Source organism: Onthophagus taurus, chromosome 1 (assembly GCF_036711975.1).
Source record: "Onthophagus taurus isolate NC chromosome 1, IU_Otau_3.0, whole genome shotgun sequence".
In the NCBI taxonomy this organism is placed as follows: Eukaryota; Metazoa; Arthropoda; class Insecta; order Coleoptera; family Scarabaeidae; genus Onthophagus; species Onthophagus taurus.
This window is the reverse complement of record NC_091966.1, coordinates 40,130,806-40,155,474: the sequence shown is the minus strand read 5'-3', so window position 1 is coordinate 40,155,474 and position 24,669 is coordinate 40,130,806. Positions and strand designations below refer to the sequence as shown.

The window sequence follows — 24,669 nt, the reverse complement described above, 5'->3', positions numbered from 1 at the left end:
ATAATCAATTTATGTAAGTAGTTACTTTTTTAAAGTAAATTTAATTTGAAAATGTTTTACAAAGCTTCAAATAGGTTGGAAATGTACCTATAATTAGATAGTCTAAAACGTTCCAGAAACTCTTGGTCTGACCATTTTTCAAAATCACGAGAAACTTTTGCTTTTCTAGGAAAAGCCACCATTTCAACTACTTCTAAGAAATCTTCATCGTCCGTGAGTTCATTAAATATATTATTCATAGTTAAAAAATATTTTTACAAAATGAAAATCAAACAGTTACAAAATACAAAATTAAGAGGTTATAATTTTGACAGATACTAAACAATGAAGTTAGTTATATGTACAATATGAAATTGACACTCACTACCAACTGTAGTATAAATAACTCGTTGTAAAACATAATTTTTGTAAAACTTAGTTTAAATTTTAACTACCAATTAGTTAATCCGACACTTAAACTATGATTGTAAAACCGGGCCTTATGTTTTTTTCTTCTCCTAAAGTATTTTATATAGAATGTTGGAACACTTTGCATGTTTGAGAAAGTAAAAATTATTCATCAGATTTAGATGTAATATTTTCTCTCAAATTTGGCAAATTAATATTCCCTTCAATAAGTAACTTTCTCCTGATTTAACTTTCTTCGTTGTGTTATAATTTCCGAGATCTTACCGGAATATCTTAACTTCATTTAATCCGTTTGATTCTCGTTAAGCTAAAACAAAACTATTACATCTCAATTAAAACTTGTTTCAATTATTCGTAATTAAAGAAAATCTATTCAGCTTTAATAAAGAAAATGACTAAATTAAAAAAAAAAATGTAAAATCATCGATCAATTCCAAAAAAACAAAAAAAAATGAAATTAAACGGTGATTTATTATCTTGTTTGGAATAAAACTGACGTAAAAATCTCAGATAATCACTTGGAAAGCAAAACGTAATACAGCTTGCAAGTAAACGTCACCGATGACGTTTATCTGTCGTTACTTGAATCGGCTTGAATAGAATTAAAATTGAAAAAAAATAACACTTGGCATACTCTCCCAAACGGGAAGTGAAATTGCGAAAGTCCAAAGAGAGTAAATTCACTCTGTAAGAGTGTAAGGTTAAGTTAGTTACGATTGTACGCGTAACGAGTGCCGTTCACTTCAACTCAACTTCACTTCCGTTATAAATAAAAAAGTTAAAAAAAAGTAGATTAGTCACTTGTAAATGTTGCAATAACGTTTTATAAGTAGAATTTCATAAAATATCGTCATTGATAAGAAAATTAAAATTAAAAATGTATTATTTTAAAGTTGGCGCATGTGTGAATTTGTGACGAATCACGTGACCCTTGGATTCAGTACGGTTTGGTTCAGTTTATTTGCGAACGTGGGCGCTGGTGTATCACGGTTTTAACACACCAAGAATATAACAATAATTTATTGATAAATCGCCAATTATTTTTTATAACGGAAGAGTTTTAACGGTGTTTGTGAAACAATTCGATTTTTTCGGATTCTTAGTGAAAATTACTTCTCCACAAAACAAGGAATCAAAGACAACAGGTAATAAACATGTTTTTTTTCTTCTTTTGATGACCCTTTCCTTTTTTAGCTACGTTTCCGCATTGATTTCTTTTTGAGGTTATAAAAAAATTGTGAAAGGTTGAGGTGAATAAGCTTTTTAAAAAGAAGAAATATTTGTAGGTTAAGAATCTTTTTTAAAGAATGAATAATTTGGTTTTAGATTTTCTTCTTTGTAGAGATTTATCGTTTTTATCACTCAATTTCTGTTTACTTAAAGGAATTGGAGCAATGTCAGGAATGTTTATAAATTTAAGTGGGTTATAAGATTTTTATTGTTTTGAGGTTAAAAACGTTCTTAAATTTAACATAAAAATTATCTAAAAATAAACCCAACAAGTTAAATTAAGATTGCTTTAATTATAAAGTTTGATATAACTCAATAATTTAATAACAATTTAATTATAAATTATCGATATTAATTTTTTAGGTTAGATTGATTGAAAGAAATCTGAGATTATTGGATATAAATTCCTCAGTAGGTTGTGTATATTAACAATATAAACATGAATTGAGGTTATGTTGAAAGAAAACTCTAGGATTAGTTTACATCGAGATTTTGTATAATTTTAAACATTTTTCTAAGAAACTAAAAGTATATTTAAAAAAATATATTTAATAAAATTCAAATTTGAGGTTGAATTCGTAAGTAAGAGATGCAAATGAATAAATCTTTTTACTTTATTAACATTAAATGAATAATTAATGTGATGGATGTGCCAGCAAATATACTCAAATCGTGGAATTAAACTGCACAAGGTCATCCTCACTTCCTTTTCAAAACTTATTGAAAATTTTATCTAACTAGATAATTAGCTATGATGTGCTCCTTAAACTTAGTGTTTATAACTTTAGAAGAATCAAGTTCATTTAATGTCAAAATTGTCAAAAGAATTTCTTATAAACATTTCTCATACAGGTGGTCAAAAATTGAATTACCGCTTTCCCCACTTCAAAAAAAATTTAAAATCACTTACCAATCACTTTTATCAAAGTTTCTATATTTTTTTGCGTTTAATAAAAACTAGCATTCCATTTAAAGTAGCAAAGTTGTGGTAGTAAATATTTACTTTTTATCTCTGTTATAATAATATATTATGCAATTTCTTTTTTTTTTGCTCTGCTTTAGACAAACAAATCAGCTGTATTCTTTTTGTTTTGGTGGTCTGTCTTTTCTCATAAGATTTTTTTATTCTTTCATAACATGACATGTGTTAAAAAAAGTATTAACGCACAAGAAAAGCGTGTAATCTGACATAGATAATTTCTCTTTATTATTAGAAACTCAATATAAAACCTGGGAATTCAGCGCTATTCTTTATAATATATGAATTCCTACATTTTGGTTCAAATAGTATATGCGAAACATTGTATATATCTTCGCCAGTGCATAAAGAAAAATGTTATCAATACCCTCTTATTGTTACTTCAACGACGCTTGTATATATTTTGTTTATACTTTGTTATTACTTGTATACAGGGTGGTTCAGTTTTTAATTGGGAAACTTTACTAGGACGTAATACTTGCCAAAATATCACAAGTTTTTTTATAAACATAGGGGCTGTTTTCGAGCTATGAGCTGTCAAAGTTGAGCCAAAAATTTACATTTTATCTTTTATTTCGGGTATAAATAACCGTAGAATTTGAAATTTTGTAAGTATGTACTACTGGTTAATACCTTATTTTCTACCATATCTTAAACTTCCCTAGCGCCCTCTGAGAGGATGAAATTCACAACCCCTTTGATTTTTTATAACAACATGGCACTACATTTTATTTTTTTACACGGAAACTATTAACTTTAAGGAAAATACTAAAGAGACAAAAAAGTACCAGTAAAGAATGAGCTTTACAACCCATATTTTTTATCTTAATATTCCATAGCGTTAAAAAGTTCTTATAAAAAAATCAAGGGGGTGGTGAATTTCATCCCCTTAGAGGGCGCTAGGGAAGTTTAAGATATGCTTGAAAATAAAGTCTTAACCAGTAGTAAATACGTACAAAGTTTCAAATTCTATGGTTTACTCTCAACCGAAATACAAAACAGAATATAAATTTTTGGTTCAACTTTGACAGCTCATAGCTCGAAAACAAACGAGTTGCGTCGCTACGTTTTTATAAGAAACTTGTGTTATTTTGGCAACTTCTGATTAAAAACTGAACCATCCTGTATACTTCTTTTATATATTCCTTGAAATGAAATCAATCTTTTTATAGCATCAAAATTCCTCAATTGCATATATTGATGATGAACACAATATAACGCCTCGATCACAAGCGACCTCGACTTACTTTCTTAGATCGCCTACAGCCAAGGTGTTGCAATATTCTGATCAAATATATATATATAATGATATAATATTAGTTACAAAGTCTTATGAAAACAATTAACAATGATTATCATATTATTCCAAAAATGATCAACATAATATAATGCCTCGGCTGTAACCAACCTCGGCTTGGTTCCTTGGATCCATCCTTTTGACGTAGTCACCTGTGGCTGATTCGAGCCAAAATGGCGGTTTGATACCTTATCGGTGCATGTTACCACTTATTTACAAAAATAATGCCGTCTTGTTGCCTTTGGAGTTGCAAAAATAGTAGTAAGAAAGGCTTTCGACTCTTCAGAGTACCACGAGAAAAAAAAAAGAAAGGAAATTTGGCGTAATTTAATCAACAGAACGGCATAGTTTTAAATTTCCCGCTTGACTTTCGAGCCAATATGGCGGCAAACCGGCAAATACGTTGATCAAATTTAGGTTGATATGATATTAATTGTTGAGTCTAGGTTGCAAACGACCTCGGCTAAATTTAGAGCAAAAAATCTAAGTATCCTGATTGTTGTGGAAATGCTTAAGCTGTGATTCAAAAGTTGATCAACACAATATAGCATTTCGACCGCAAACTTTGTTTCATGAATTCATTACTTTTCCTGATTAAGCCGAGAGCGATTACAGGTGAGGCATGAAGTCGTAAAATCTTTATCAGAATAACATATATTACTTTCATTAAATCCCTCTTCATCAGGCTTCATCCACTTGTACCTCTCAAGGAAAATAAAATTTTCTTGTCATCGGCTCTTATTTCCTTTAAACAGTTATTTAAAAAAAATCTTTCAATGGACGAATTTTCCTAAATTTGCCATATTCTAAAACACGATTCCGATGCTTTGATGCAAGCGCTTCTATGAATAATACAATGGTTACACATCACCTTTTGTGTGCGTAATCAGTACAAAAATTCAATACAATTATGCAATTCTCCATAGCAGCCAGACATTGAGCAAGCTCCATCAATTTAGACATCGCAATTATACGACTGTACTAAACATCTCGGATAGTGATTTTTTTATGATTTTATTTAATTTTAATTCTGCGTCATGAAGCAATTTCCTGATGGTTGAGGCGCTGGCTTTTTTTTCCTAACTCATTTTTAGCAATAATGAGCAGCTGCGTTGTATTCTTTGTTTGGATAAAGACACTTTTAAATGTAGCATACCAGCTGACTCACCAAGCATGATGTTTACCACATCTATAGCAGCCGGGAAAATAAATTCTGCGATGATATAAGTCTTCTTATATTTCGTGATTCTGTAAGCCGCCTTGTAAGATGTTAAAGGATTGTTTGGTATTGATGCAGTTTCAAACAGTTATTTTTGTTGATTTACAATTATTTCTTGTAACTATTTGGCAAATGTTACAAATTAGTGTAACACAGTTAGTAAACACTGTTGTAGTGTAACAACAGAGCAAACAGTTTCATAGAGGTGTTCAGTAGGCATATTTACCGGATCCGATGTTTTTCCATTTTTGAACAGCTGTGTATTGTGACGCTCTTTTCCATACGTCTGGTGTTCTTGCGTATTTCAGTATCTTATTGTATAATTTGATAAGCTGTTCAGCTAGTTCTTCTCCGTTTTTCAACAATTCATTGGGGATTTTGTCCGTGCCTGCGGCATTCCCATTTTAGAGGTGTTTCATTGCGCTCATCACCTCTTCTACTGTAATTTGTGTATCTTCGTCAATGTTTATTGTATCTTCTCGTCGCCTTTCAGGTCGTTGGTCTCTGCTTTATGAATACAGGTATAAAATATATAAATATAAAATTGAATTGTCTTTTTGAAAAACGAAACATCAAACGTCAAAGTGACAAATTGATATTAAAACATGATACAACAAAACTCCCTATTAGTCTTGCCAACTTTACAACAATTTGACAGGTATAAATAATCAGTGTAGATTAAAAATCGAAATCTTATTTGTAGAAACTAAACCATTTGTAATCAAGATGGGAAATTTGTATTAATCCTAATTTTAACGTCAACAAATCTAGTTGATCGTTGCGTGTTTTCCCTAACTACAAATCGTTCAACCTTGAAAAGAAACACAGTTGTGGGTCCCCGAAGGTAGCATATTATAAGAAAAAAAAACTGGATTATCATAAAATTTCCATTACGTGCATATTAGCATTAATAATCGGTGATTTTTTTTTCTTCAATAATTTGTAACAAAATATATATCCTATTTTATTTGATTCATCAATTATTGTTATGAATTAAATAATATTAAATTAGAATTGACATTTATAAAGAAATTGATGCCACCTTACCCTATTATAATCATTAAAAAATAATTAAGCCCAACGATGAAAAAGAAAATAGAAAGCAAAAACATAACGTAAACAATTTATATTTTAAGGAAAACGATCCGTGTTGTTTTGTATTCGATATCCTTCGACCTTGTAAAACTCGAAACAATTGACTATCGAATGCTTCGTTGTTCAATTGTTAAAAACACCAACGTACATTCTCTAGGTATAAGAAGTATTAGTAATTGTTTGATATTAATTTAAATCCTATTGTGTTCCATGTGTTTAAATTCGTTTCATGTAATACACTTTTTGTTTAATTGCAGATCGTTGGGGATTTTGCCAGATTTGCAAACGTTCGCAACAATGGTAAGTAAACAATTTAATCTATATTAACACTTAATTTCGTTTATTATTTTCGCATATGTTATGCAACTGTCTGCGAAGAAATGTATTTACGTTATTCAAGTTGCAAATACGACAAATTCATTTTTAATGTCTATTTGAATATTGGTTGTTACGACGTCACGTAATCTGTTTAAACATTGCATCTCATAAAAACAAATTGTTTTATACTGAGTGATTAAGAAGTGTGGGCACCAAATTCGTTTTCTTAATTATTAAAAAAAAATTATGATTAAGTAGTATTCTAAACCAATATTTGAATAAGGTTTAAGGTTTCAAGGTCAAATTACTATTAGAAATCTTTCATATCGAGTAGGCGGATTTATTAACCTTTATACCGCCACTTATAAGATTTATTGTGTACCGAAATACCTTTCAAATCAAAATTAATTGGTACATCAATATTGTGTTATGATACTACTAATTGTAAATGACACGCATTTCTTTATTAATCTCTAAACGCAAACATCCTATTGTGTTCGGAAGTCATACGGAAATTTGAGAGAAGTTGAGCTTCATGAAGTTGGGTTGATTAGGTACTGATTTCGAAATTCTTGCATACAGAGTGGAACAAAAGTTTGGAAACGCCTAATTTACTTCTAATGGGTAGCAAGAGTCTTTTCAAGAATATTTAAGAATTAATGCAGTTATACCTTACATAATTATGATAAAAGGTTGATTGGCATGGTAGAAGAAAGGTTTTGCTTTGTTACATATAGATGGTAATTTGCACTTCGAAGAGGAACTCATTTCAAATAATGTTGACGACAGTTCTTCCGAAACATAGAAAATCGTTGGATACATAGAGAAAAAAGATGTTGATGTGATTCTCTCATATGATGTTCGTATCAAGAAGGAGGCCATGTTTTGAGCGAAATCTCTCATCAATCACGAATGCTATTAATAATATTATCGATGTATCAATTTATTTCTTGATTTAGTTGTTGTTCATACAGAACATTCCAGACGGTGCTGGGAGCAACTTTCAATTGCTCGAATACTCGTTGACGCGTTTCTTCAACGTGATGCAGTATGGCCTCTTCCAATTCTGGAGTGCGGCGTCTTCTTGGATCACCACGATCATTCCTGCAGGCCGTGAAGGTATCCCTTTTTCGAAGCTGTTGATGAAGTCGGACGTTGTAAATAACGATTTTGATAAAGGCGACGAGCAGCTCTTTTCGCCATACAGAAGGATCTGCAAACTGTTGGTGTATTCTGCAAACGTGTACTCAACCATGTTGCTCTAACACTGAAAGACATGCGAATTAGACTCAAACCAACTCCGAGAGGTCAATTGAAATCACCTCATCCGACGTAAGCGACGTGAAGCGCTGAATCTGTATTTGTCCATTGTGTCTGTCGTGCGCGATTCCTACCCGGATATTATGATTGTTATTATAGGTGATTTCAATATGCCAACTATCTATTGGTCTATGTTTGAAGATGATGTATTAATTCCAACAGGGAATTTCGACCGTTGCGGCATTGATTTTCTTAACATTTATTCATATTGTAATTTCAGTCAATTTAATAATGTATCGAATATTAATACTAGAATTCTTGATCTTGTTCTATGTGCTAACGGTCGAGTTGAAAGCATACACATCTGCAATGATCCACTTGTGGACCCTGTCTGAGTGATGGTCCGAATGTTCGCTTTCTTTTTAAGAACGCGAATTCCGGAGTTATCAAGTGTTTCTTAAATAGTATCGATTGGCAGACTGTTTTTGCTGGGATGGACGTGGAGAGCATGGTTGAAGTTTTCTATGACTGCGTTAATTATTTAATTAACAAAGACGTTCCTAAGCGCATTCTACCTAAGCAGCGTTTTTCTTATTGGTACAAACGTTCAACAACTCGAGTTATTAAAGTAAAGCTACTTTACATAAAAAATGGAAATCCACTCGCCATAATAGTGATTATTTGACTTTCTCTATCTTGCGATTCAGGTCTAAGCGGCTTATTGCGGCTGATTATAGAGATTACTTAAACTCGATTCAGGTCCTTTGATCATGCCAGCCACCATGTATGTATGTATGTATGTAGAGGGGTGCGTAATTTTTACGCGCACTTAGGCCCCAGTGGGCCCCTTGTGCATACTCCCTTGGAGGCTCGAGATGGTAGAGAAGATCTCGTTAGGTGACGATACCGCTTACTCGTTTCCAATGACGAGTTACCGCCGCCCCGACCCCGAGGGGTCAGAGGGCGCTCACGCGCATTTGTCCCTATAAGTCGAGCCTCACACACATGCGTGCTAACGACAACCAGAGATGTTAGACTGGTTGCCAGCCACCATGTTTTCCGTTGATGGGTCAGTGGTGACCTCAGGTCCTGGTATCTCTTGTGCATTTGCAGAGTATTTCACCTCGGTTTTTGTAGATGGTATCATTGACCGTTCAATGGTCTTCGGTGGCCAGGGTGTTTCACCTTGGTTCTCTGCTGACGCAGTCCTTAATGTTTTAACCCATCTTGACAAGTCCTCTAGCTCCGGTCCGGATGGTATTCCATCTTCCTTTTTAAGAGAGTTTGCTGCCGAACTGTCGACCCCACTTTTTTTATTTTTTCAAAATCCTTACTCGAAGGTACTTTTTCGAAGGGTACTTCGAAGTTGCTTTTGTGGTTCCAATATTTAAATCCGGGAATAGACAGTTGGTATCTAATTACCGTCCAATTTCTATTCTTTCGTCTATTCCCAAGGTTTTTGAAAAAATTGTTTACGAATATTTTAACCATGTTTCATGTCTGGGCGATCGGTTGAGTCTAACTTATTGTCTTATGTTAACTTTATTCATTCTTCCTTAAATGAGGACTCACACGTTGACGCAATTTATACCGATTACTCTAAAACCTTCGACAAGATTGACCATGGAATTCTTATACAAAAGTTGTCCTCCTTTAACATTCCACCCGGCATTGTACGCTTGATAATGTTATATCTATCGGACAGAAGTTAGGCAGTTAAGTTGGGTAGCTTTCTATCGGACTACAAACCCATCTCATCTGGTGTACCTCAGGGAAGTACTAACTAAACGACATTTCTTCTTGCTTTAAATTTTCTAAATTTCTGCTCTATTAGGATGATAATAAAATATTTATCAGAGTCAGCTCTAGTCATGACTGCCTGAGTCATCGTCTGCATGATTAATGTGGCGTTAACAAACTTTATTTGAACTATGACAAATGCCGAAAAATAATTCCATGTAAACGTTACATGGAAACGCTATCCTATTAATTTTAATTACAATTTTAATGTTAGACCTATTATCTCTACTGACACAGTGAAGGATCTTGGCATTATAATTGATGCCAAATTAAGATATCACCTTCACATCGAATTCATGGTGGCGAAAGCCCTGCGTAACTTAGGGTTTGTTATCAGAATAAGTAGATATTTTACAAGCATTAAATCGCTCTATATGGCATTTGTTAATAGCGTATTATCCTATGGCTCCATAGTGTGGAATCCTATGTACGCGGTCTATCGTGATCGCATCGAAGCGGTTCAACGACGCTTTGCACGTTATTTGGCACATAAATTTCATCTACCTTACTGCGATTACGATAGGCGTTGCGTAGTCTTCAACTTATTGTCTCTGCAGCAACGTCGAATTGTTTCTGACTTGATCTTCCTTTTCAAGCTTGTTCATGGCATGCTGGACGCCCCCGATCTTCTGCCTAAATTTCAATGTACCACAACGGCTTACACGTTACAACGCCACATTTCATCTTAATATAGCTAACACCAACCTTTATCAAAACTCGCCATTAGTTCGAATTCTTAATTGCTATGACCAGGGCTTCAACCATATATGTCTCTTTGACGTTTCTTTACGCTCTTTCAGAGAATGTGTACTAACTAACGTATAGAGGATGTTTTGTTGATCGCTTTATTGTTGTAATTATGTTAGTTTATGATACAATTTTTTTTTATGTTAATTTTTCGTTATAATGAGGATGCTTTGTTGGGGATATTCTCCCTGTATGCATCCCGAACATGTAATAAATAAATAAGTAAATAAGCACTTTGCGTCACGTATCATATGCGTCGTCATCATATCCTTCCATTTAATAACTTAGCTTAATTTCATCCTCATAGAAAAAAACCAATTTTCATGTTCTCTAAGCTAATTTTTTTGCCATTCTTTAATTAGTGTTGTTTTAAGCCTATCTTTTAATATTATTTCGTGTTTTCGGATAGCATCCTCCAAATTTACCCACAAGTTTTCGATCGAATTAAGATCTGAAGTCTGAGATGGCGTTCCTAAAGCACTTGGGTGTTGTACAGGTCGGCCAAAAAAACATGTAAAGTACTGTATCTCGGAAACTCCTCCTTGTAGAGACTATTTTCAAGTTTCTAAGATAATTACTAGACGAAAGAACTCCCTTTCGTGCTCCTTCATGTGCTCCACTAGATTAGGAAATTGTTTTCTTGGCAACCTGAAATAGTAAAAGGCATAAAATTAGTCTTGTTCAAATCAGTATTAAAACGGTTCGATATTAATATTACACAAGGCACGATAAGTAATCCCAGATGTCCTCGGCATCTTTGTGATAAAGGATGTAAAGATATCTAGGAGATTGTAATCTCCGAGCTCACATTTAAAAATTGTGGCTCAAACACACCAATAACAATTTCAAATCACTACAAAGCTTAAAATAAACTTCTTAGATATGTTTTCACTTCAATGAAGCATCCCTTCTCCTAATAGTTTAGGTGATCATGATTACAACATGACTATCGGTTTTGACAGAAAATGTAGAACATGTCCAACTTGTTTAAATCTCCGGGATTTGACAGAAAGTGCCAATATGTCAAGAAAATTGTAATTTCTACTAGGCAAACATAAATTACATGCAATAAATGTCATCATACAAAGTATATTTCTCATAAATATTAACTATTTTTAGATTTTTTTAAAAAATAAAAATCGATTTTATTTATTTGCTATAGTTTCATATCTAAATATCGTCTGTGAGTCATCTAATTAATACAGAGACATTTTCCATTGACATTGAACCGGTAATGTATGTGTGTATAAATTATTTTTTGGCACGATTATCGAGAGTGTGTTAGTATGTACACGAACTCAACCGTTCGATGATATAAATATAAAAAAAAATCCCAATCGGAACCCACTGTTACTATTTTTAACCAAAATAAATTGTATTTATCAAAACTATCGACTACAGCAAAGAATTGATGTTGCTTCGTTTTTTCGATTCGCTTGTTTTGTTTAATTTGAAAGTCCAAAGCCGTAAAATTCCGATAAAAATCAACATTTATTTATGTTAATTTCTTACTTTTTTAAATTGTTTATCTCGGCGCCTTTGAAAAAAATCATTTTCGAAAAAGGTTGGGTTTTATTTCCATTTCGAATTTCTTCAATGCCAGGTTATAACCTTCCATTAACAATCATATTCAAAGGCGTATTCCAAACATTCCTTTAAAGAGATTATTTAAGGTTAAAAGGCAACCTTGCATAATAAAAAAGAATTAAAATTTCTTTCTTTTAAATTTCAGGATATTTCAATAAAACCTTTGAATAAAAAAGAAAATTCATTCAAAAATGACTCCTCCTCAATTACATCAATCGTTATGCGGCGATAACTTGCTCTTGCTCAAGTCGACGTCAACAACCACTAATAAGGGTAGAAGACGTTCGCAGTGTTATAGCGCAGCTTGGGCTGAGCCCCCTTCTATATTAAAAGAACGACGTCGGGCTATATGTTCTTGGTCGGTGGGTTACGGAACGTTGGAAACTACAACAACAGCAGGATCACCACCCTTATTAACTGAACGCTCCACTCTGAAGACTTCTCGGAGAATCCGGGAGGAGATTCTCCCTTTACCTCATGCTGCCACTTCACCAGCGGTGGACAAGAAAACGACGACGTCCACCGAAAATAATAAGTAATTAATAAATCTAAAATTAATAAACAAAATTTTATCCTATAAAAATTTATAACCTCAAAATGTCGTTAAGTTTTTAAGTCTTTTTAGACTGATAAATCAAATGATACCTTTTTTTGAATACAAAGTTGATTTAAAATGTTACTTGGATTGTTTTTAACTGAAATGTTGTTAAATTTTATTAAAAATTAAATTTGAAACGTCAAAATCCAACATTTGAGGTTATTATTTTTATTTTGAATTATTAAAGTAAATAAGATTTTTTGATTAAAAATATAAAACTCACCTTTAACGTTAATACAAACCGTTTCATTTTATTTTTTTTAAGTTAATCTCGAGTATAATCGAGTTAAGAGCTAAAAAAAATGTTTCAAGTCGGAAATAGACAATGAATCGATTGACAGATTAGAGTGTCAAATCTAAAATATGTAACTTAAATTTAAAAAAATCGTTTTAATTCAAATATTTTTAAACTTAAATTTGAAAAATTTGAATTAATTATAATTTAAAATATTGTTTATATTTTAAAGATTAAATCATGTTTTTATTTTAATTAATCGAAATCATTAATTAATTGGAAATGTTTTCACATTTCAGAATACCAACTTAAAAAGTTTTGTGGTTACATTTTTTTTTACAGAGAAAGTTAAATTTTTTTTGAGAATTAGAATGATAAACCTTTTTTTGAATACAAAGTTGATTTAAAATATTACTTGGATTGTTTTTAACTAGATTGTTAAATTTTAGTAAAAATTAAATTTCAAACGTCAAAATCCAACATTTGAGGTTATGTTATTATTATTTATTTTGAATTATTAATGAAGTAAATAAGATTTATTGATTAAAAATGTAACTCACCTTTAACGTTAATTCAAACCAATTCGTTTTAATTTCTTTTTAAGTTAATCTGGAGTTTAACCGAGTTAGGTGCTAAAAAAATTTCCAAATCCGAAATAGACAATTGATTGACAGGTTAGAGGTTAATGTGTCAAATCTAATTACCAATTCAAATTAAAAAAAATCTTTTTAATTCAAATATATTTAAAGTTAATAATTTGAATTAATTATAATTTAAAATGTTGTTTGTATTTTAAAGATTAAATCACCGTTATTTTTATTAATTGAAATAATTAATTAGACATTTTTTGTCACATTTCAAAATGCCAACCTAAAAAGTTTTATGATTATTTTTTTTTACACAGAAAGTTAAATTTTTGTCTTGAGAATTAGAATGATAAATCAAATGATACCTTTTTGAATACAAAGTTGAGTTAAAATGTTACTTGGATTGTTTTTAACTGGATTATTGTAAAATTTTATTAAAAATGAAATTTCAAACGTCAAAATTTAACATTTGAGGTTATGTTGTTATTATTATTTTGAATTATTTAATTAAATAAGATTTGTTGATTAAAAATGTAACGCACCTTTAACGTTAATTCAAACCATTTCGTTTTAATTTTTTTTTAAGTTAATCTCGAGTATAATCGAGTTAAGTGCTAAAAAATGTTTCAAGTCGGAAATAGACAATGAATCGGTTGACAGGTTAGAGGTTAAATTGTCAAATCTAATTACCAACTTAAATTTAAAAAATCTTTAATTCAAATATATTTAAACTTAATAATTTGAATTAATTATAATTTAAAATGTTGTTTATATTTTACAGATTAAATCACGTTTATTTTAATTAATCGAAAATTGATTAATTGGAATGTTTTTGTCACATTTCAGAATGCCAACTAAAAAAGTTTTATGGTTTGTATCAAAATTCATTTATGATAAAAAGAATAAAAATAAAAATATAAACAAATAACTTTTAATCTAGAATCGCAATAGATTAATCAATTAGATAAACCCTTCAATTTACACAAAAGGAGATAACATAACTTTTAATCTAATCAACAAATTTTTCCTTATAGTTTAATTTCGTTCTTTTTTTAGGCGAGCTCGAATCGATTTCTTAACGATGCCCGGTTTAAAATCGTTGGTGAGACGAAGAAACAGTGGCGAATCCGGAGACACATCATCCCCTTTAATGAAGAAAGAAGGCAGTTGTGGAGCGTTAATTAAACCTGCGGCAAGTTTAGCGAGTTTAAGAAAATGTGAAACCGTAATTGCGCTCACCGGGGTGTTGTCTTCGGGCTCATCAACATCGAGTGTTCATGGAAGCATGGAACGTTTACGTCCCGTGAATCGGTTACGCGTTTCTCCCCATAATTCCACCAATCGGCTGTGTTCGCGATGTTCCAGTCTTTTAACGTTAGCCTCCAGTTCGAGGTACTCGTTAAATGCCTCCACCGGGGGATTCGTACAAGTTCCAGATGAACCTCCGATTCTTTGTAAACTTTGCCTCAGCGAGGTGCCTTTTAAGAAAAGTTTTGGAATATTGAGTTGTGGATGTTCTTTTTGTTCCGATGTAACTAATTTAATTATGTCAATAATTTTTTTAAAATTAATTAATTACTTTTTTTAGTGTATGCGGACTTACGTTGAGATAGAAATAGCAGAGGGAGCTTACGATATATCGTGCCCAGATGCTCAATGTCCACTACAAGGGGTATTAAACCAAGAGGAAATTCGTAAATTAGTCGGTGATGATTTATTGGTTAAACACAAAAAGTATCGATTGAATCGAGAGATTGAAATCGACAAGAACCGTACGTGGTGTCCCCAAGCTGGTTGTGAAACGGTGTGCAATGTGTGCCCTTCGCAAAGATGTCAACCGCAAAGCGTGCATTGCCCGACTTGTTCGTTGGATTTTTGTAGTAATTGTAAATTGGAGTGGCACCATGGGATGTCGTGCGATGAAAACAACAAGAAATTGGCGAAACAGGGCAAAGTTGAAGAGGCGGGAATTCCGTTCGATTCGGATCTAATTAAATGTTGTCCGATGTGCAATGTTCCTATCGAAAAAGATGAAGGCTGTGCACAGATGATGTGCAAAAGGTGTAAGCACGTGTTCTGTTGGTACTGTTTAGCTAGTTTAGATGTAAGTACCAAAAAATATTTTCGTTTATTATTAACAACATTATCCATAACTAATCTAAATCCTACCCTTCTTCCCAGCCCCTTCTTGTCTCCTTACATCTTCCTGCTGCCACCACCTCTCAAGTTTTATATATAAGAGGTTTTGTAGGTTCATATACTGCAATACTTTGATTTTCGTTTGTGGGTGAGGGGCAAGAGCGGGAGTGTTTCGTGACGTAATTGGCCGTGGATTGCGCGCGCAACCTCAAGGTCATGTTTAGTGAGAGTTGAAGTGTCTTCTCTAATATAACGTAAATCAATTTCTACTTTATTATTATTATTGCTGCCGGGTTGAGGGGAGCGGCCCTTCTCGTTATCACGACCTATAAGATCTATTGTAACTTTAGCCCTCCAAAAGTTTAGGGTAAATGTAGGTCCTTGATGAAGTTTAGTATTGCCCTGAGGTCTTGAACCTTTATGTCGTTAGGTGCCAAGAAAGTTTGTGTCTTAAACGGCCTCTGACGACGCAATTGCACAGCATATGTTCAGCCGTTTCTGACTCGTCGTTGCAAAGTCAACAAGTTTGATCCTCAGTTTATCCAATGTGGAAGAGGTGGTATTTTAGGGGCGCATGGCCGGTCAGGTAATCTGAGAGCGTCCTTTTGCTGAGGCATAAAACTTCTTTGGTTTTGTTTTGCGGCGAAGTTATCATAATCTTCGCTTTTTTGTTACCTGGAAGTTCTTTCCAGCGAAAGGCTACCTTTGAGACCTCCCAACTGTTGATTATTTGTTTTAGGTGGCTTTTTTGTAGTCCACAACCAGATTGGGGTCCAAAAAGGGCGTGTTCGCTGCCACTCTGGCCAGCTTGTCCGCCTTCTGATTGCCCTCAATGTTGCTGTGACCTGAAACCCACCATAGGGTTGCTGTTTAACGTCTTAGATTACTATAATCCAGTAAATAGTTTCTCACCTGTAATGAAGTGAAGTATCTTACCACTAAAGGATACATTTTAATGTTACCATGGTTTGCTGAATCTGTAGCTATTGGATAAAAAATATCTTGATCAACCAATCTCTTCACGGCTGGTTTTATGGATAGAGAGCCAGTATGGAACTTGCTATGCTGGATGCTTTGGTCCTTCCTAATTTTATGTCACCATCAATTTTGGAGTCCAGGTATATGACAGGAGCCAGTTTAGATGTGCAGTCTAACGAAAGGCAAGATTGTCCATGCACTATGTTATTAAGGAACTTTCTTCGATGATGACGTGCTCGCTTGGAATCCAAAGAATTTCGCAATAGATTAGTTGGTTTTCACTAGTGATGGAATGGATAGTAATTTTGCGAAAAGCTGGATATTCGGTTATCCGGCATATCTATTCGGCCATTATGGTTAAATTTCTGGTGCATTTCTGAAGTGATACCCTACATTGCCACATTATTGCGATATTTGAATAAAAATGAAATTAATAAGAAAGCTGATAAGATATGTTAACTTATTTGGATCCAAGATACAAAATGAACTTTTTTGATGCTGATTTAACTAACGAAGCAACTCTAAAAAGAGGATACTTTAATTAATAATCTGTGATATTTCCACAAGGATCCTCCAAGAAATTAATTTTACAGCGAATTTTTAAAATTATCGATCAAAATTGCAACATCGAAATTTTATCAAAACTTCAACTATTGTTTTCTCAAGAACTAAAAGTTATTTATCAAAATGGGTTGGTTTATTGGAAAGAGGACACTTTTATTAACACTTTGGGAAATTTTCGTACTCATATTCCAAGAACTGGATTTTATACGAATTTATAAAACTTAATGGGCGAAAATTGTAAAATTCGAAAAAATTGTCGATTATTTCAAAAATTTTTTTCTCAAGAACTAAAAGTGATTTTTCAAAACGGCTTGTTGCATTAAAAAGAGGACATTTTAATTATTAATTGGTGATATTTCCACAAGGATCCTTCAAGAAATTAATTTTATAGCGAATTTTGAAAATTATCGATGAAAATTGTAACATCTAAAATTTTATCAAAACTTCAAATATTGTTTTCTCAAAAACTAAAAATTATTTTTCAAAACGGGTTGGTTCATTGGAAAGAGGACACTTTTATTAACACTTTGGGAGATTTTCATACTCATATTCCAAAAAATTGATTTTATACGAATTTTTAAAACTTAATCGGCGAAAATTGCAAAATTCGAAAAAATTGTGGATCATTTCAAAAATTTATTTCTCAAGAACTAAAAGTGATTTTTCAAAACGGCTTGTTGCATTAAAAAGAGGATACTTTAATTAATAATTGGTGACACTTCCACAAGGATCCTCCTTATTGATAAAAATTGTAATATCGAAAGTTTTATCAAAACTTCAAATATTGTTTTCTCAAAAACTAAAAGTTATTTTTCAAAATGGGATAGTTCATTGGAAAGAGGACACTTTTATTAGCACTTTGGGAAATTTTCATACGCATATTCCAAGAACTGGATTTTATGCGAATTTTTAAAACTTAAACGGCTAAAATTGAAAAATTAGAAAAGTTTTTCGATCATTTCAAAAATTTTTTCTTTAGAACTAAAAGTGATTTTTCAAAACGGCTTTTTGTATTAAGAAGAGGATACTTTAATTAATAATCGAAAGTGATAACAGCGACAGTTTTGTTAGTAATAAATGTGATGATGAATTACAAGCAAAGAGAAGGAAACTAGACGAAACTGCAACAAAAGATTTTATATATTGTATTTTGATTGTTATAATGAGGTTGCGAAAGACAAATTTGATATAAATAAAGTTGTATTCAATAGCTTTGTTCCAACAAGCGGTCGGACTTGTCCGTTACTCGTCAAATGCAATCGCACATGTCAAGTAATGTCGTCACATTTCAGCGGATTCCATTGCATTATTTAACTGTACGATTGCATTTGACGCGTCCACGACGAGTCAAACCGCTGGTTGGAACAAAGCAAATGAAAAAAGTCCTATTGAGGTTGAACTTGATTATTATCGCCAGTGTCCAACACCTAAAAGAGATACTAATTCCTGTGAATGGTGGAGTACTAAAGCCTAGGTCACACGTAACGAGTACAGTGGCGAGACAGTAAAATGACACTAGGCCGAGAGAGTAGCGTGGCACTCGGGCCAGTAAATAGAATAGGGTCCGAGTGACTGTCTCGCCCTGGTACTAGGTCGAGCGCTCGGCCGAGCACTCGGTAATATGTTTATACCAACCGAGGACTCGGCCGAGTACGCTGTCTCGCCACTGTATTCGTTACGTGTGACCTAGGCTTAAGTAATAGATTTTGAATATTCGGCTAAAGCCGGATATTTGGTAACTATCGGGCCATTTTTTAAAATCCGGCCACCACTAGTTTTTATCTGTTGACTTTATTCTGATATTTGACACTCCTGTCATGCTCTTTTACGTCATTGAATCCGCCATTGGCCACTTTGAAGTGCTTTTTGCGCAATGTGCAGAAATCTTTGAACACATTGTCCTCACAAGGTTTTATCCAAAAATAACTGGTCTCCCAATCATGCTTGTATTGGCAAAGGCGTTTACGTTTTTTAAAAGTAACTGATTCGCTGCCATTGCTGTCATCTTCAGACACTGTGATGAACAGAGCCCGGACAGTTTAGGAAAGTTATCCTAAAACGCCTCCCACTCCAGTCTCAAAAATTCAATCGAAGCGTGCGAAGCTGTCAGATACGTCATACCTTATGTCACGAAATAAATTATAAATTAATTTATTAATTATAAATTTAATAAAACCAAAAATGATTAATTCAGTGCGTATTTTTATATTATTTTTATTAATTCATTAATTAATGTTGCACAGCAAGTTCTTCGCTAAGGTATGCTCATCGCTCTTCGAAATTCAATTTTGAAGACTAACTAGTGATCAAAAGGTGTCAAAAGCGACAACAACGTACTTACGTCGTTGTCATGGAATTCGTTTCGTGTGAAGGGGCGCACTTTTCCTAAACTGTCCGGGCTCTGGTGATGAAGGCTACCGACCGACTAACTAAAGTATAGAATAGCAATTGGATAAAATAATTCCAGAATTTCATGAAATACTTTTATTTAGAACATCATGTAAGAACGTTATGGGTATCTCACTGGTAACTTCCTCTCTCCCCTTTCTTATCTTATTTCTGTATCTCCAAACTTCCCTTCCTGTCTCACCAGCCTAATCTCGTCCACCTTCATCTCCCTCAGCTTCTTCTTCTTCCTCCTTCATGTTTGTTTATACTCCTTTGTTGCCCCCCTCACACACACTCTTTTAATATGAGCTTTTCCGACAACCTTCACCAAATCCTCTATCTATCTCTCTCGTCATCTCTCCCCTTCGTTACCAATCTTGTAGTTTCCCATAAAATGCTTTATCCCTCTTTCCAACCAGATTGCTTTCATGTGTTTTCTCCCACATCTCTTGATATTTATATTATATATCCCTTAATATTTTCGTTTATTAACATTAATATATATATTTTTTTTTAATTTAGGATGATTTTTTGTTGCGTCATTACGATAAAGGTCCGTGTAAGAACAAATTGGGACATTCCAGGGCTTCGGTAATTTGGCATCGGACGCAAGTAATTGGGATATTTGCCGGCTTCGGAATATTATTGTTGGTGGCATCGCCTTTATTATTATTGGCAGCGCCGTGTATAGTTTGCTGTAAATGTCGCTTTTGCAATGCGGGAACAACGAAATTGGATAACGAAGATGAATTGCCCGGCGAAAGTTCTTGATGTCGTCATCATCAAGACGAGGTGTGGTTGTAGTTTTTATTTGAATTTTTTTATTTTCTGATCGTTTTAAAACACTATTTTCATTTTAATTTTGTTTTTGGCGTTCCTCGTATCTATTTTATTATTATTTTTTTTTCATTTAGAAACGATTTTTTAATAAGTAAAAAAATGTCAATTAACGATACTTAATTAAAATTAAATATGATTCATCGAAAACAAGTTGTTATTGACAGCTTCGTTTTGGGATCTTTTTAATCGTTTGTTTACGGTTCTAGTCTCGTTAAAAAAATAATAAAAAAGGACTTAAAATGACTTGTTTACGTTTTGAAGATAAAAATGAATCGTTTCTTATAATTATTATTATTACTTCTTAGTTTATAAGATAATATTATTTCTTATTTGGATTATATACCTTAATTTTTTTTAATGGGTTTAAACATAGACGGGAAAAACTGTGATAGTTGTTCTGTGATGTTTGACTGAACCGTCTGTGTCGTAAACTCTTTAGTTGTGATTGTAACCCATTTTATTATTATTATTTTTTTTATAAATAAGTAAGTTTAAGTAGAATGTAATGATAGCAGTAACAATAAATTAATTTTTTATCAAAACTTAATTTCGAAATTGGAGTATATTTGGTTGCATAACTTGTACATATTTTTATAACATTGTTATTGCTATAAATTTTTAGGCACTAAAAACACCAAAAAAAGAATTATTACGTCGTTTGTGTTATTTCTGACTTTACAATGACAATACACCCCTTTTTAAAAATTAAAATAATGTATATTAATGATATTACTCTTGTTAAGGTCCACTTTTACCATCCTGATAAACTATCTAGGCGATAATTGCCGTGGTTATAGAGTTTTTAAGTTTGAATTTATTTATAAGAGGTGGTAAAAGTGGGTCCAAAAAATTACGCTTTAGATTTAACAAAGAAAGTTCATATTTGGTTAGGGACGTCATACTTTATACATTTCTCCTTTTTTTGCGCACTTTTGTAAATACAATTTTAACGAATAATACTTAAATTGTTTTAAACTATCATAGACCATAATGGATAAAGAAAAAATAATCGAAAAGAAGAGATATGTTGTTATATCTTTACGAATGTACTTACAAAGTTATTATTATTATTAAAAAAAGGTAAATACAAATACAACGGCATTTTTCTTTTTATTTATTTAATAATCATTTTAAAGTGCAACTAACAGTATTACTCAGAGGACCTTCCATCGTTTCCCCTTTATAGCACAAAAGAAATCGAACCAAAAAATGTAACCTAACTAATTTTGGAAACTCCCTTAAATATATTACAATTGGAAACTCGGTATCTTTATTAATATCTTTCATATACAATCTCGACCAATTACTTAAATCCACTGTAAATACGCTTCCATCAAGGGCATAAACCTCCAAACCAAGAATATTTGAAACATTCGGCTTTTTCGGCAAATTAACCCCAAGAATTATTTCATCTCCATTTAATGAACAACTTAAATCTAAAACTGGTTGGAATCCTTGATGCTCCGCGAAATAAATATACTGTTTATAAACATTTTTAGTTATTTTATTATCTTTGTTCTGCAATTCATCTTTTATATGATTATCCTGTTTTAAATTTTCATCAGGACTTAATATAATTGATTTAACTTCTTCTACAACAATTTGTTTTCCATAATCAGTTTCAATGAGAATCTCCAAAACTGTTTTAAATAAACAACAAATCCAAATTGAATCGATCGTTTCGTTCCTTAACGATGTTGTTGTGGTGTTATTTTGCATTTCAATACTTAAAAATAATTGTTTAAACGACGTTATTTCATGGGATGAAAGACAATCGGTTCCCAAACCAAATTTTGGCTCAATAAAAATCGGTTTTAAATCACTTCCGGTTTTAACTAATAAAATTTGAGATACTTTATTTAATAAGCGCTCTGAAATTTGGTTGATATTCTTATTTAATATTGTTTTTATAAACTGTTCACGTTTATATTTTAATAATTTGTTGTGGATTTCAAACTGTATATTTGAAATGTTTAATACACACTCAAAGAATAAGTTTTCTAATCTACATCTTCGGTAATTGTCTAAGCTATCTGCAAGTTGTTTCTTGAATATTGATTCAACTTCCGCGAGTTTTTTATCAGAAGGAAGGTAATCGGTTGATTTCCATTGACAATATTTCACATAACCTGTAACAAATATTTTATAAAACTTTATTAAAATAAATAACCCAACTTACTATGTTTATCAAAAGAAAACATTTTATTAACTAATATTATATAAAAATGATTAAATCAGTGAATAATGCGAGGTATAAACAACTTTTTTAGGTTATGTTTCTTAATTTTGTAGGTTAGAATTATGAAGCTTAATTTGATGTAATTATTTAATTAATTTTTACTAATAACCCAACTTACTATGTTTATCAAAAGAAGAAGTAAACATTTTATTAATTTATTTACTAATGTTATATAAAAATGATTAATCAAAATATAATCAGAGAATAATGCAATGTATAAACAACTTTTATAGGTTATGTTTCTTAATTTTGTAGGTTAGAATTATGAATCTTATTTAATATAATTAATTCATTAATTTTGACTAATAACCCAAGTTACTATGTATATCAAAAGAAGAAGTAAACGTTTTATTAATTTATTAGCTAATATTATACAAAAATAATAATTAGAAATAATCCAAGATATAAACAATTTTTTTAGGTTATGTTTCTTAATTTTGTAGGTTAGAATTATGAAGCTTAATTTAATTAATTTTGACTAATAGCCCAAGTTACTATGTTTATCAAAAGAAGAAGTAAACATTTTATTAACTAATATTATACAAAAATAATAATTAGAAATAATTCAAAGTATAAACAACTTTTTTAGGTTATGTTTTTTAATTTTGTAGGTTAGAATTATGAAGCTTAATTTTGACTAATAACCCAATTTACTATGTTTATCAAAAGAAGAAGTAAACATTCTATTAATTTATTAACTAATATTATTTAAAAATGATTAATTAACGCTAAATCAGTCAATAAGGCAAGGTACAAAAAACTTTTTAGGTTATGTTTCTTAATTTTGTAGGTTAAAATTATGACGTTTCTTTTCAAAATTTAATTTATTAAAAATAATTTACAATTTAGTTATTTTTGTCCCGGTTGTATAGCTTTATAACTTTCTGGATTTTTCTTAACAATTAACTCCATAAAAGTAATCGTAAGCAATAAAGACCTCCCTAATAACTCTTTTGAGTCTTTCGGAACCGTTTCATATTGCTCAATGAGTAAATTATCCACCAAAATATTTTCACAAGCAAGTTTAGTATCATTTTCAATCAGTTTTGAAACTATTCCTATCGTAGAAACTTTTTCCCCACCAACAAACGTTTTAAATAACCTAAAATTAAAAATAAATAAATCAATCATTTCCTTCATAACATTTTACCTCGACGATAAATTATTCCTAATATGATAAATCCTATTTAAAGGGATATCGCCGTCACTATCTCCATTTCTACTATTAATTAAGGCGTAAAGCATCGAATTTAATTCGAAAATTTGTAGTTGAGTTGGTGAGGATTTTCCACTTTTTGATGTGTTTAATTCGAAAACGTAAATATCCGCAATTGGAAGCATTTTTAAAATGGTTGAGGCTAAATTAAAGTTGTCCAATGGTAGTATTTTCGTTGGTAAGTTAATAAAGCTATAAAAATCCCAATCATTGATTGTATTATTAAATTTATTCATTTTTGTCCAACTCATCCCAGCTGAGTCCAAATGTATTCCTAAAACTGACTCAAAATCCTTCAAAAAGAAAATTAATAAAAATAAATCAATCAAATCCTATGAAAGTTTACATTAGAAGATGACCAAGGTGGCCAAACGAGTTGTTTCTTATTAAAATTATTCCTCCCGCTTTGATTTATCACATTTTCAGCTAAAATTTTTTGGCACAACTTTTCAGTGTTAGAAACTTCCACTCCATCTTTTAGCGTATTTACAAGATCATTAAAATTACCTCGATTATATTTCCATGTTTGTAAACTTTTTATTTGACTATGGGATAATTTTAACCTAAAAATTTAAAATAAATTTTTAATAGAAATCAATTTATACATTATACCGCGATAATTGAGTCGAATTCGATGTGTTTAACACATCCAAAATCTTATTTTCTTGTTCTTTTGTGAGCTTAAAAGGAATTTCATTCGAAATCGATGTGGATTCATGTTTCACCTAAAACATTAAATGATTAAAATTTAAATTAATATGATAATAAATTGTTACTTACGAATAATTTGGGTGTATTTAAGGGAATTCTAAAGCGTTTTAAACGTATCATTAAGTTTTATTAAGAGAAATTTGATGAAAAGTTTAAAGTTATGTAGAGGTTATGTTAGGTTAAGGATGTTGTTAGTGCCATCTTTTATTGAGTGGTTAAACTAATTTTTTTGAC

The 24,669-nt window shown here is 31.7% G+C and overlaps 3 protein-coding genes across 6 annotated transcripts in view; 1 reads left to right on the top strand and 2 right to left on the bottom strand.

The window, feature by feature from the left end:
* Positions 1-21,365, top strand: part of LOC111428579 (probable E3 ubiquitin-protein ligase RNF144A) — a 29,566-nt gene extending 8,201 nt beyond the window's left edge. For 2 of the 3 annotated variants that reach the window (XM_071201335.1, XM_071201334.1), the window contains exons 2-6: positions 6,486-6,528; positions 12,086-12,475; positions 14,417-14,891; positions 14,949-15,464; positions 19,952-21,365. In XM_071201335.1, coding sequence (XP_071057436.1) covers positions 12,132-12,475; positions 14,417-14,891; positions 14,949-15,464; positions 19,952-20,200 — 1,584 coding nt within the window. In that variant the 5' untranslated portion in view covers positions 6,486-6,528; positions 12,086-12,131 and the 3' untranslated portion in view covers positions 20,201-21,365. Of the gene's footprint in view, positions 1-1,163; positions 1,554-6,485; positions 6,529-12,085; positions 12,476-14,416; positions 14,892-14,948; positions 15,465-19,951 lie in introns of those variants that run through there. The other variant, XM_071201333.1, reaches the window with a different exon arrangement.
* A 3-nt stretch (positions 21,366-21,368) lies between these two features.
* Positions 21,369-22,753, bottom strand: LOC111428638 (uncharacterized). Of its 2 annotated transcripts, none has more exons than XM_023064273.2 (2): positions 22,627-22,753; positions 21,369-22,398 (listed from the first exon to the last, which is right to left on the bottom strand). In XM_023064273.2, exons 1-2 carry the CDS (start codon positions 22,652-22,654, stop codon positions 21,395-21,397), a joined length of 1,032 nt encoding a protein of 343 aa, XP_022920041.2. In that variant the 5' UTR covers positions 22,655-22,753; the 3' UTR covers positions 21,369-21,394. The 2 variants fall into 2 exon arrangements, with proteins under 2 accessions (XP_022920041.2, XP_071057437.1); XM_071201336.1 differs by lacking the exon at positions 22,627-22,753 and adding an exon at positions 22,449-22,609.
* Positions 22,754-23,313: 560 nt separating this feature from the next.
* Positions 23,314-24,644, bottom strand: LOC111428291 (uncharacterized). Its single transcript, XM_023063756.2, has 5 exons — positions 24,505-24,644; positions 24,337-24,449; positions 24,071-24,287; positions 23,659-24,017; positions 23,314-23,610 (listed from the first exon to the last, which is right to left on the bottom strand). Exons 1-5 carry the CDS (start codon positions 24,553-24,555, stop codon positions 23,358-23,360), a joined length of 993 nt encoding a protein of 330 aa, XP_022919524.2. The 5' UTR covers positions 24,556-24,644; the 3' UTR covers positions 23,314-23,357.
* Between the last annotated feature and the right edge of the window lie 25 nt (positions 24,645-24,669).